The sequence below is a fragment of the Syngnathus typhle genome, linkage group LG1, assembly GCF_033458585.1.
Source record: "Syngnathus typhle isolate RoL2023-S1 ecotype Sweden linkage group LG1, RoL_Styp_1.0, whole genome shotgun sequence".
Lineage (NCBI taxonomy): Eukaryota > Metazoa > Chordata > Actinopteri > Syngnathiformes > Syngnathidae > Syngnathus > Syngnathus typhle.
Window position 1 is genome coordinate 13,390,949 of NC_083738.1, and position 12,125 is coordinate 13,403,073.

General features: G+C 41.2%; 1 protein-coding gene across 2 annotated transcripts; it reads right to left on the bottom strand.

The window, feature by feature from the left end:
• Positions 1-559: 559 nt before the first annotated feature.
• LOC133157588 (eukaryotic peptide chain release factor subunit 1) lies at positions 560-7,135 on the bottom strand. Of its 2 annotated transcripts, XM_061284247.1 has the most exons (11): positions 6,976-7,135; positions 6,539-6,648; positions 4,526-4,701; positions 4,167-4,306; positions 3,537-3,675; positions 3,215-3,405; positions 2,158-2,287; positions 1,862-2,035; positions 1,714-1,778; positions 1,494-1,641; positions 560-1,262 (listed from the first exon to the last, which is right to left on the bottom strand). In XM_061284247.1, the coding sequence occupies exons 2-11, from the start codon at positions 6,622-6,624 to the stop codon at positions 1,180-1,182; spliced, it is 1,332 nt and encodes a 443-aa protein (XP_061140231.1). In that variant the 5' UTR covers positions 6,625-6,648; positions 6,976-7,135; the 3' UTR covers positions 560-1,179. The 2 variants fall into 2 exon arrangements, with proteins under 2 accessions (XP_061140231.1, XP_061140240.1); XM_061284256.1 differs by lacking the exon at positions 1,494-1,641 and having other exon boundaries at positions 1,693-1,778.
• Between the last annotated feature and the right edge of the window lie 4,990 nt (positions 7,136-12,125).

Genomic DNA, 12,125 nt, shown 5'->3' on the forward strand with positions numbered 1-12,125 from the left:
ATATAAAAACGCTTACATTAATATTTCTCTCAATTCCATTGTGCCATTTTCAGATGACTGCAAAGGCCTGGATGTGTATCAGTAAAGTATATTGGTAAGTGCATATTTTCCCTCAGCATTTAAAAAATTTGGATGTTTTTTCCACTTTGACATTTTTGCTACACCGTTGCCCAAAAATATTAGTTCTTTGACAATTTAAGAGGAATTACAAAATTTTAAAAATTGGTACAAAATTGCATAAGCCACTTGAAATACAAACACCCCGAGGAATATAGGTTGGGGTTGATAGTCAAAAATAGGAGGGATTTAATGTTGGCGTAGTAAAGCAAGTCAAACAAGAAACATTTCCAAAACTTTGATTTCTGCTGTTGGAATTTTGGAAACACTGATTCACTTTTAACAGAGTTGGATAACGACGCCGACGAAACGGAGTAACTGTGCACTCATACGTACATAAAACACATCTGGCAACTGGGAAACAGAAATCTTCAGGCTTCTCCGAAAAGACGGTCAGGCAAACAGAAGAGGTTTGAGAGCACAGGAGATGAGGAGGTAGCGATGATTTTCAGCAGTTCAAATTTTAATACCTTTCTCTACAGAAACCCAGGTTAAAAAAAATCCCCCACTCTCATAAAATACAACAGCAGCAGTTGCCAGTACAAAATGAAAAGAAAAAAATGATAAGCATAGAGGGGAGGACAGAGGGATGGGAGAAAAGGAAAACTTTTTTTTTTTTTTTACATCTATATGTATATCGTATCAGAGTCAAATGTTCACCTTCCAAATGGGTTGAGGGCAGCAAACACTGGGAACTTGCTGTTGTGTTCATTCAAAATGGAGGGAAACGGGGCAAAAAGGAACAAAAATGAGTCGCGTCCAATCCAACTAGGGGAAGGAACCAGCACTCTATAAGGCAGGGATTTATTCAGGAAAGGCTTTTTTCCCTCTCTGGATGAAAGACAATTTCACTCCTCTTCAGCCTGTGTGATGTACTTGGATGTGTGTACAGATGAAATGTATGTGCAAGGTTGTGTATTCAACAAGTAAATTGGAAGTTGGCTGTCATTACGTGGTCAACACAGTTGAGCCCCTCACTTGCTGCAAGAGAGGTGGCATTTTTCTTTCCTTAATTCTTCATTCCTTTGTTTTTTCTCTCCCAATATATCAGTCCCCGACTACCTAGTAGTCATCCAAATCAAAGAACTCGTCGTCCTCTCCTTGGTACTCCATGCCCTGGAAGTCCACCCTGTACCGCAAGATACCTGGGAGGGTCACAAAGATGACATTGCATCACCCACTAATGTGAGTTGTCCAGTGTGTCATTGGCATAACATTTAAATAACACAAGTACTGTTAATTAAATGACAATGCCAGTTTACAACTAGCTTTTTGTTCACAATATACATTTTTGCATACGTCTACATTTGGCGTACACATAATTTTTTAATGTATCGGGAGGTTTGACTGCTCTGCTGTGACTCGAAAGTGCTCACCCCCGATGCCTCCAAAGCCCTTGACAAACTGAGATCCTTCTTGGCTCTTGTCTGTGACTATTTCCAGCGTGGCTCCAAATTTCTTGTAATTGTTGGCAAACCACTCTAACAGTGGCATGCTCTCGATCAGTTCGTGCTCTTGCCCCGTCTGTCAACGTCAAATCAGAAGGATTGAGCAGTTTAACTCAACGCTACTTACTTCAGCGTGTGCAGTCCTCACCTCTTTGTCTGTGAAATGAGATTTGTCTTTCTCTTGTTCTGGCGTTAAGTACAAAGTCTTCTCATCTGAGAATCACAGAAACCACATTGAGCGTGAGGCTGCGCGGTTCACATTCAGGTGACTTCTGGCGCATGTGGTCTATGTGTACCATTCTCAGCGCCGTTGCTCTCAGCCCCATGCACACGTAAAATGTAACGCATGGTGTCTAAGTTCTCGTAGACTATGAGGATCTCCACCGCTCCCATCTCCAAGGCTTTCAGGGTGTCCTCCACACCAAAGCAGTACTTCCCAGTGTCCTGACTGATCTCATCAAAGTAACGTCCTGGAGCACCACAAACGAGAGGTAATGCTTTTTGAGAATGAGGAGGATCAGGCAAATTCCACAGGCACTTCTCTTGATGAACACTCTGAAAGTTGTGCTACCATGCTAATAAAACAACCTACCTATTAGTTTCTTTTCTTGGATGAACTTGACATTGGAGAGAACTTCTGCTGAGAGCTCAATGGCCTGGTTGAAGCCATTTTCTCCACCGTAGGAGATGTCCACTAACTTCAGAACTTTGGCCTGTAACCTCTAAAGCAGAAATGTCCAGTGGTTAAAAACAGAGCGACAATCTCAAAACTAATTTATTAAATCAATCAATTTATCACTTGTGTGTATATTGCTACTTATGCAACAGTTAGTTTGGCTCAAGCAATTTGATTGGATAAGGGTTAGGTGTGCTCATCTCATTAAATGACATCTTTAAGCTTGTAGATATTCTCATCTAAGAGTATGTGTGTGTGTGTGTATATATATATATATATATATATATATATATATATATATATTAAAAAAAAAAGAAAAGGAAATCGATTGTTACTGGACTGGACATAATGACATGTTAAGCAAACTTACAAACTGAAGCGGATATTCAGCTAACAGGCTAATGCAACGAATGAATACAGTCACGACGTCAATTGGTTTTAATTTGTTTTAGTTTGCATTTTCAAACTACTTAACGTAAATTTTGATCATCATAGAGCATCTGTTAAAACGCATGATGGCGTTATATGACCTGCAGTGAAGTGGACATATCAAACATGCTCCCTCAGAGTTTTTTGCTGCGGCTTATTTGTTAACTAATAAATAGCGCTGCTATAACTGTTGTAGACAAGCAATATCACACTTGAAGTTGTGATGTAACGTACTGGTATATCAATATGACTGTGATTATCTTGGGCAATCACCCAAACAACACTCCCGCTCTTTTGATAGTGCTTAAGTAAGACACCAAACATAAGTGATTAACTAAAATAGGGAAATATGTATGAGCATGCGTTAAAGTCTACATTGGAAAATAAACAACATTCTGAAGTTAAAGTAATTGAAGCATCAAGTCCACCCTCCTCAGACATCTTATTATCAAGTGAGCTATAACAAACTGTCAACATCCCTCAACTGAAGAAAAGCAAGCAAGCAAAACGCAACATACTTCAGATGATTAGAGCACATACTTACTGGGTCAAACATGTCAGACTGGCTGAGCTCAGTCTTGAAGTCCGCAGAACCAGCCAAAACCATTCCTGCCACATTGACTTTGTCGTTGGACACAAAGAGCTGAACAGCCGTTTCGGCCACTTTCCTCACATAGTTGTGCCTCTTCTCCATTCTAAGACGAGCAAAACGCAAAGCCGACTGTCCTCCTCTGCCTAAAACAAAGAAGAAGAGAAAGGTTTAGACTATATTTTAGCCTCATTCATGAAATGACTACAACTAATGAAGCTCTTGATGGGATTTAACAAATCTAAAAATTGGGTGTGCGAGTATTGTGGTATAATACCGTGCTTCTTAGGAAGATCCACAGTGAACTTGTGCAGCACCTCCCTGGTGTTTCCCTGCAGTGTGCCAAACAGCGCCCCACTACCGTCAATCACAATAAAGCCAAACTTACTGTCATCTGAGAGCAGGGCTGTCAATGCCTACGTTAAAAAGGAAAAGATGGAGCGCATGAGACAAAATGGAATGATCAGAGGTGGACATCGTCCTCCGTCCCTGAGTTTTCCGTCCCTATTTCAGCTTCACCCGAGCCTGTCCAAGTCAGCCAAACGCTGTTGAGAACAGACCTACTGGTACCACCTCATACGCAGGTGCTGCACACCTGACATGAAGCCAAGTAAAGAAAAATTAAAACATAATTGTTTTCTTTTTTCTTAACAGAGCACAACGGCATGTGTCCCATATTGTTGTTCACCACGCTGTGCACGTGTTCCTTTTTTATTTGGCTACGCGTCTGCTTGAGCGGTGCCTGTATGCGACATGGAAATTATGTTCTCAATTCCAAATGGCGCTCGCTGAAGAGGGACGGGCCAGGGACAGAAAGTCAGGGCTGGGCGGACGACACTCACTTCTGGGAATGTGCACACATTCAAACTTATGTAAATCCATTCTACACAAAAGTAAAAATACCCACCTCAGTATGGAACTTGTTGTCACAGAGGTACAGGGAGGTGTTGATTGGCTTAAAAGGCTCAAAGTCGATATTAACTTTTTTCTCCTTCCCTTCGTCCGTAACAATGGTGCCGCAATACACTACTAAGCCATTTGGTGGCACTGAGAAAACAATAAAATAAAAAACGTGCAGTTTCCAGATGATTATACATCGTAACATTCTCTACTGTTCAGCAATACAATCATTTCACCCAATAAATAGTGGGATATTTTTATTTTAAAAAAGTATTTCCATTGGGTTAAACAACCCATTTTTGATTTTGAAACCCCTTTTATTTTAGAACATTGGAAATGTATTTCTATTAGATGTGTTTGACCTACCCTTGTTATAGAGCTTTAGTCTTTGCTGTACAGAGGTGATGGCCCCAAGTACGGAGAGTCTGTTGACTCGACTCTTGATATTGGATGCGGTGCCAAACTCATCTGCCAACATCTTGGCCACTCTGGAAATCTGGTCCTTGGGTGGGATGATCAGCGAGATCATACTGGTGCCATTACTAAAAAAAAAGAGAAGGCCATTACTGTTTTTATATCATCGTACTGTGACTTATGAGTGACCCGACTGTTTTTTCCACATATGAGGAGCTGGGTTTTTTTGTCTTGTCTTACGTTGGTAACAAAAATTTAGTATTTTGGCAGACACCAAACAATTAAAAGCAGCCCAAATACTTGCTTTGAGATGTTTGTCAATCCCAGTTCAGGTTTACTGGGAAAAAAACCCATAAGCCTTAATTGTTGCGTATTTAACCAATGGCAACATACCTATTTGATATTGCTTATGCACAATGCAAAACACCATAGCAAAAGGAACATTGATGTTGCTGTGCTATAATGCATACTTTTATAGCCACTGCAGAGGTGGTCGTCAAAGGCCAGCCAGTCTTATTGCTTATTGCTCAATGACTACAGCCGTAAGGGAATTTTGGGCTCAATTCCCACAGCCCACTTCCACTTAGTTTAGCGGGCCATTGGCACATTTAACGCTAGCCCAGGTGAACTGTGAGCAGCCTTGGCAGAGTGACAAGGATCTTAGTATTGCCTTTTTTTCTTTTCAGCTTAACTAGAGTGATGGAACTAAGGTTTTTGCTTGTGTCAGCAAAACATTGTTAAACGCTGATGTTTCTGTGGCAAAGGTCAAAAGAGAAAATTTTACTGAATTTTTGGTTCATCCTTAGTTTTATGCTTTGCAAGTTATTCATGTTATACTGTATGTTTTAAAAAGTACTGGAGACATGATGGAGAGTGCATTTTCTTTCTTAAAAAGATGAAAAACAAATAGTTTTATTGGAGCGGGCTGCTAAAGAATAATAGCATTCCCATTCATTTCAGTGGGGAAAGATTATTTGAGATTTAGAGTGTTCACTTCATCTCAGGCACCATAGTACACTATTTGAACAACACTGTTAGGGTGCTCAATTGTACCACACTATGAATATGATGATTATAATTTGTGTTTTTAGGCAATATAATAAGACAGGCACTTCTACAGTGCACAATAGTAAAGAGCAGCGTGGGGTCGAGACTTTAGGTGCACAGGGGTGAGTACTAGTTCTAGCTCTCCCACATTATGATCGCTCCATGAACTGGCCTCACAAGAGGGACAAGAGCAGGCTGACACAGCACTCAGTGGCAGGTGGCAACAAGCAGGGTTACTAAAGGGGAAAACGGACACTGGTTGAGGTGGAGGACGGAACACCTTCGATTGTAAATTGTCAAAAAGTTCAACCATTACAGGAGCGATTCGGTCATCTTTGACCATGTTGAAACAATTAGGTTAGATTGAAACTAGTGCCATATAAGGAGGCAGGTTTTTAGGACAGTTCCCCGCTTAAAGTCACTCGATGAAAAATATAAATTAAGTAATTCGGGTGACTAATAGACTGACTGGAAGATCGCCGACCTCTCAATTTCAGCAACTAGCCATCTCGCTAAAGACACCCATGGCGGCCTCACTCCAGAGATGACGTTTATAACGGATGTCTTTTGCATCGCGATTTAGTCTGTCGACCGGGTAGGAGGCGCTTTATTTACCCAATGTGTGTGAAAATGGGCAAAGCAAGACGTCGCAGTGGCCACGTAGTCACAATCGTCATTTTATTTTTTTAATCAGGCCAGCAAATGCGGCGACAGCACCCATTCAGTAGCAGGCTAGCAGCCACAGCGACAGAAAGCTAGAAATGCTAAGCTAACCACTCCCAAAGTCGGCCCTTCTTCGCTGATGTCCAGCAGTATCGACCGGTTACGCTTCAAACAATAACTTCAGCCGGGCAGCGCCGTGTTAAGCCACTGGCAAGGGCCCACGCACGGACAGACCACACGACATCGCATCCTTACCCACGGGCAGCTTCCAAACTTTTGATCAGCTTCTTGATTTTCCATATCTCCACGTTTCTATCCGCCGCGCTGGGGTCGTCCGCCATCTTTCTGCTGTAGTTGTTCAGCACCTAAAATTCAAGGAAAGGGAAGTAAATATGATGGAATAGCAGTCAAAACTGTTGGCACACAATTACATATGGGTACCTCGCCAAATGAATGGTGGGGTGTCCTTTAAGGCACTTGGCCAGTATTGACGCTCCGACAGACCGCAGACGAGAGCTTCTACTCGGGCTGTCTCTCTCAGTAAAGTGCGCGGAGAGCTAACGGGCCTACAGTCTGCCAGGCCCTAAAGTCCACCCGATTCTTACCGAATTCGACCTACTTTCGCCACGTTCTTCTCGATAGCAACTGCGGTCTTGTGATCAAAACATCAGAAATAACAATAAATACCGTACCTGCCTCGGACAACGCCGCTCCGCTGGCTGTTTTCTACTCTACGTCGAGTCGGTGGTCCGAGGGATGACGTTGCCTTTCCGCCGGTTTCTCTCCTCCGCACGCTGCGCGTGGTGCCGCCGACTGAGCTCACATGTAGGAGGTGGTTCCAAGTGGCGGCGTTCACTTCCTGGAAACTGCATAGAAACCAATGGTAGCATGTGACCTGTGCGTCAATCATCACACTCGACGCAACCATTGGATGACTCGTGGTCACTCGCGTCATAGAGAGGAAAGCGCAATTCGCAGTTGTTTGTGGGATATGTAGTCAAAGTTTTGGTGCGTTTGAAAGGGGAGATCTTAAACTTTAACTTCCAAGGACCACGTACAGAAAAATCAAAAGATGCAGGGGCCACTTAGATATTTCGCACCTTTAGAATAGAATAGAATATCATTGTACAACAGGTATACAACAAAATCTTTTATTTGTCAAACCAAGCTATCAATGTAAGAAAAGACAGTCAAAGCAATATATTGTTGTATGAGTTGTGAGAAGAGGTTCTTGAATAGTATTTGAGGATGTTGAAGCCACATTAATTAATTGGCCATTTGTGCCAAATTGTGAACAGTGTTATCATATTCATTATTGTATCTTCAGCTCTTTTTTAATATTTGACCAGTTTTTACTCGTCTGATTTGAAAACAAGTTATTTGTCAGTTTGTTACTGTATATAATATGAGGTGCTCATACATTTATTTGGGTTGACAGTCCTAATGGCCCTCCAAAAGAAGCTATGACTACAATGCGGCCCGCAAAAAAAAAAAGAGTTTGTAGCCCCTGGTTTACACAAAATCTCAACTTTTGTCCATCCGTCAATCTATTTTCTGTACCACTTATCCCCACTAGGGTCAAGTGTGGGTCTGGGTCTGCTTGTTAATGTAATACTTGTGTTGCTTAAACTACCAGGCACAAAATCCTTAATTGTTTTTCCATACTTGGCCAATAAAGATTTATCTATCACTAGAGGGGCCCTGCGTACCACCAGTGTTACTTGGACCAAGCTTTGAACTCCCAACTGTTAATGTCGCAAAAGTACTCCGACCCTGAGCCCAAGTAAAAGTAGATACTAATCATCCCGGTAAAAGTATAAGTCCTGATCCACATCTATTAAAATCGAGTAATCAAGTATTTGTGCTTGCTTCCAACCATTGATGAGAAGATATGTCCAAACAGTACAGTAATATTGGAATATTTTTAATCGTCATGACAAATCTTTTAGATTTTCTCGCATTTGTTGAGTACAACAACTCCACGAAGGATATTTTGATGTCCCCAATACGTTTAAACCCTAGTTTGAATCCCTAGCCCTAGTTTGAAACCCTAGTTTGAAGCCCTAACCCTAGTTTGAAACCTTAACCTTAGTTTTAAAAGGAGCTTGTTCTTTTCTTTATTCTGGGGGAATCTTTCACCTAGTTCTTTTATCTTTAATACTGACTATGTAAATAGTAACTATCAGAGGACTGCATATTCTCAGTTGAACTATTTAATGGATGTCACAAAGGTCGAGACATGGCCATGGAGTCTTTTCTGTGAGATTGCCGACGAAGGTCAAGACCCACCTCCAGGATTCCTCCTTTTGGCCGCCCATTCACAAGGGAGGCAACTCTGCCTCGCCCATGAGACTATGTATAGCTCTATGGCCTCAACTGAAATCAACTAATAAGTGTGCCAAGACTGTTATAGATAAGAGGATGCCAAGCCAGAAGGAAAGGTCACAGACACACAATGGCCAAGCTCAAGTCACCTATCTAATTATTAAGGGGACTAATCCAACAAACTCTTTTGAGGGTGTGTTGAGTGCAATATTTGAAGAGTGAACAGTAGAGCAAACAATCGGTAATCTAAGCTATACTATCAGTGAACTAAATTCTGGCACTGGTGCAAATTGCCAGTACACCACTAGATGCCAGCATCATTCAGCAGATTAACGTGTCTGACGAAATTATTCATAACGGCACCTTATGAAAGCAGATCTATTTACACAATTGCACAAACTTGCCATGGCATATGACAACCAAATTGTTTGCTTTTCAGACTGTAGTTGCCATTTTTGTTTCTCTGGTGAAAGGAGACTTTGAATCTCTCATTTTTTAGCTATATAACCGCTTCAAAAAACAAGGCATATGGAGGGTAGTTGTTATGTTTGTATTATTGCCAGTGTTTAACGTGATATTTGCTGTACTATTGTTATTTTATGTTATAGGTTGTTGTAAAGTGCTTTGTTACAGCAAAAACTGTTCTGAATTGTATTCTTTTGTATGATACATTGTATCACGTTGCCATTTGTTGAGCATTGTATAAAGTAACATTCTCAAATTTGCCTCAGTCATATTCTCAAATCTTATGAAAAGAGAGAGCATATTGAATTTCTGTCAGAATTTGCGAGGTTTGCTACTTCATGATTAGAAAAGATTTTGTGAAAATGACTCCCTGCAACATTTTGTAGCATTAGTATTGGAGCCAATTTATCACCATCTGTCGGCCATTAGAGCTGTGATAATCTGTCGCTTGGAAATGATGGCACATGCTCGATTGCAGAGGGCTATCCTAAAAGAATGCTTTTTGCTAACAGCAAGGATGTCACAACTTCGGAGGCTGCGGGTGTTTCAACACCCACAATTCTCTTGTTGAAGGTCTCAACACCCACATTTTTGTCACATCTACGGACGTTGGGGTGATTCAACACAGACACTTTTCCCAGAGAAACACATGTTCCTCGTGCGTGTGTGTGTGTGTGCGTCTGTGTGTGTGTCAATGCACATGGAAGCGTTATCGAGCATGTGACTGGAAGCAGCTGCCTCTAGCTTCATTCAGTTCTATTTTTCCCACCTCTGGCCATCTGCTTAAGTAGTCCTCAGCAGAGCGAGGGGAGAGTGAAGGTTGGACTCGGAGCTGACTGGGGTATTCAAGGACACACTCTTGTATAGATGAATTGGAATGTAAGATAAAGTGAATAACCCTCACTTTTACTGATAGATTGTATACATCGTATATGCATATTCACTGTATGACATTCAGTCATTTGCATATTCATACTATGTATATTTTTTCAAAAATACTTATCTATATTTTTTGCAATCGTGTACATTCTAGAACAGGGGTGGGCAAACTTTTTGACTTGCGGGCCGAATTGGGTTCTAAATTTTGACCGGGGGGCCGAACCAGGAGCAGATGGATGTAGTGTTTGTGTGAAGTAATATAAATGACATGTAAAGGTCATTGCATAAAAGGTTTTTACTTTTAGTAGATACTAAAGCATGGATATTAAAAAAAGCTTTTTGAAAACAAATGCATTTATTAACAGCATTAAAAAAATATTTCACCAAAAAACTACTATGAGTGATTCTTATTAAATACGACACTGTTATGATGAATAACATTTTCCATCACTTCAGCGCCTGCAGGTCAGATTTATGAAATATGTTTATCTGATGAGGCGAAATCACATCCAACGGCAAACATTCTGACCAAATACATCATCTTGAAGAATCAGTGAAAGAATACATCTAAATAAAGTAATAAAGAAATCAATAGTATTGTTGGTTTCCCTTTTTTGCTAGTGCATCATAGTCTGGAGTAAAATTTGTTGTGGTAATTCTTAGGATAGAGCCGAGGTGTCGATCCGTTAACCTAGATCTGTGACGGGCTTTGTTGACGTTCATGTGGCTGAACGTCTTCTCACACACGTAGGTTGAGCCAAATTGTCCACTCTTTTTTAACATTCGGCACTCAGTGTCCACCTTTCTTTTCTTCGGGCCACACATTTTAATGGAAGGATTCCAGGGGAAGGTTTGTGGGTGGCATTAGCGTAATACTAGATCTGAAAACTCAGCGCGCAAATTACGAGAATATTGACGTCACAGCCTACACTCGAAATTTGGCACTGATAGATGAAATTACTACGTACTACTGAGTACCCACATGCACTTGTGAGTGTGCACCGAGCTTTCTGACACGGCTCCCGGGAGTAAATGCGCGGGCGGGTGCTTCCCCATCTACTGGGGAAACATAGTAATTGCAGGGAAAATGACCCCCAAAACAATTAATAATACAATTTATTCAGGTTTGGCGGGCCGGATTAAACGGCCCCGCAGGCCGAATGTGACCCGCGGGCCGTAGTTTGCCCATGTATGTTCTAGAAGGTCCTCTTTGATTAAAATGCTTTGCCACCATCTTGTGGCATCTATATGGTATTACAAACCCCTTTTAGGGTGGGTATCAATTATTTGCGGATTTTCGCTCCTCTGCAAGTCTAGGTCTCTTTGCCTCCGCGTACAGCCTTGTATAATACCCCATACTGGGTAGGAATGACACAAACACACTAAACCTTGTCAACACGTATTTGACCAGACATCATTTTGACATATTGACATATTTGACAGACTTTCATCATTTTGTTGATTGTGAAATGTCCCGACACAAGCAGCTCTTCATGTCAAGCAGTGCAACTCTCAACAAGGATGAAGAAACCTTTCAGGTCCTCCAAGGGAATTAGGCAGCATTTACTCTCTGCTGATTTGCTAATCTGTGACTCACTGTGTCTGTCTCTCATAATAAAAAATAGGATCATCATCATCAGTACTTCAAAGGCATGCTTAGGACTTAAATCAGTCATATTGGGATGTGCTTGAAGATATGATTGAAGGTGTGGGGAAGTCATGTGCTCGTTATCCAAGAGGCAAGTGAGACGACGTGAGATTCGGAGTAGGAGAGCTATTTGGATACACACTTTTCAATTTGGAAATCAGAGTTTGCATTCAGATCACATACTCGCTCTACACTACACTGTCTCAAGGCTCGGAGGAGATTTACGGATGTGCATTCTAATATTAAGTGGATTAATCAGGAATGGAGACTCAAGACTGTCATAAATATAAATGAGGTCTTTTTGAGGGCTAGGGCAGCTATGCTTCATGTCCACACAATTGTGCACACTTGTAGTTCATCAACAAGTTGAATTAAGACTGTACGTAACTTCAACTCAGAAGCTGGAGAATTTCGTCACCTGAATGATGCACTGTATTTGGGTTTAACCTAAATTAATGGGATCAGTTGAGTTTTCTTGTAAGTATCACAGACTCACACTATACTCATCTGTTCAGTTTAAGTTAT

Excerpts from the sequence above, each read along its gene's own strand:
- LOC133157588 (XM_061284247.1), bottom strand. The coding sequence starts at position 6,624 with ATGGCGGACGACCCCAGCGCGGCGGATAGAAACGTGGAGATATGGAAA. Across the intron at positions 4,702-6,538 it reads AGTTTGGAAGCTGCCCGTGG|TAATGGCACCAGTATGATCT; the intron begins GTAAGGATGCGA and ends CTTTTTTTTTAG. Across the intron at positions 3,406-3,536 it reads GGATCTTCCTAAGAAGCACG|GCAGAGGAGGACAGTCGGCT; the intron begins GTATTATACCAC and ends TCTTTGTTTTAG.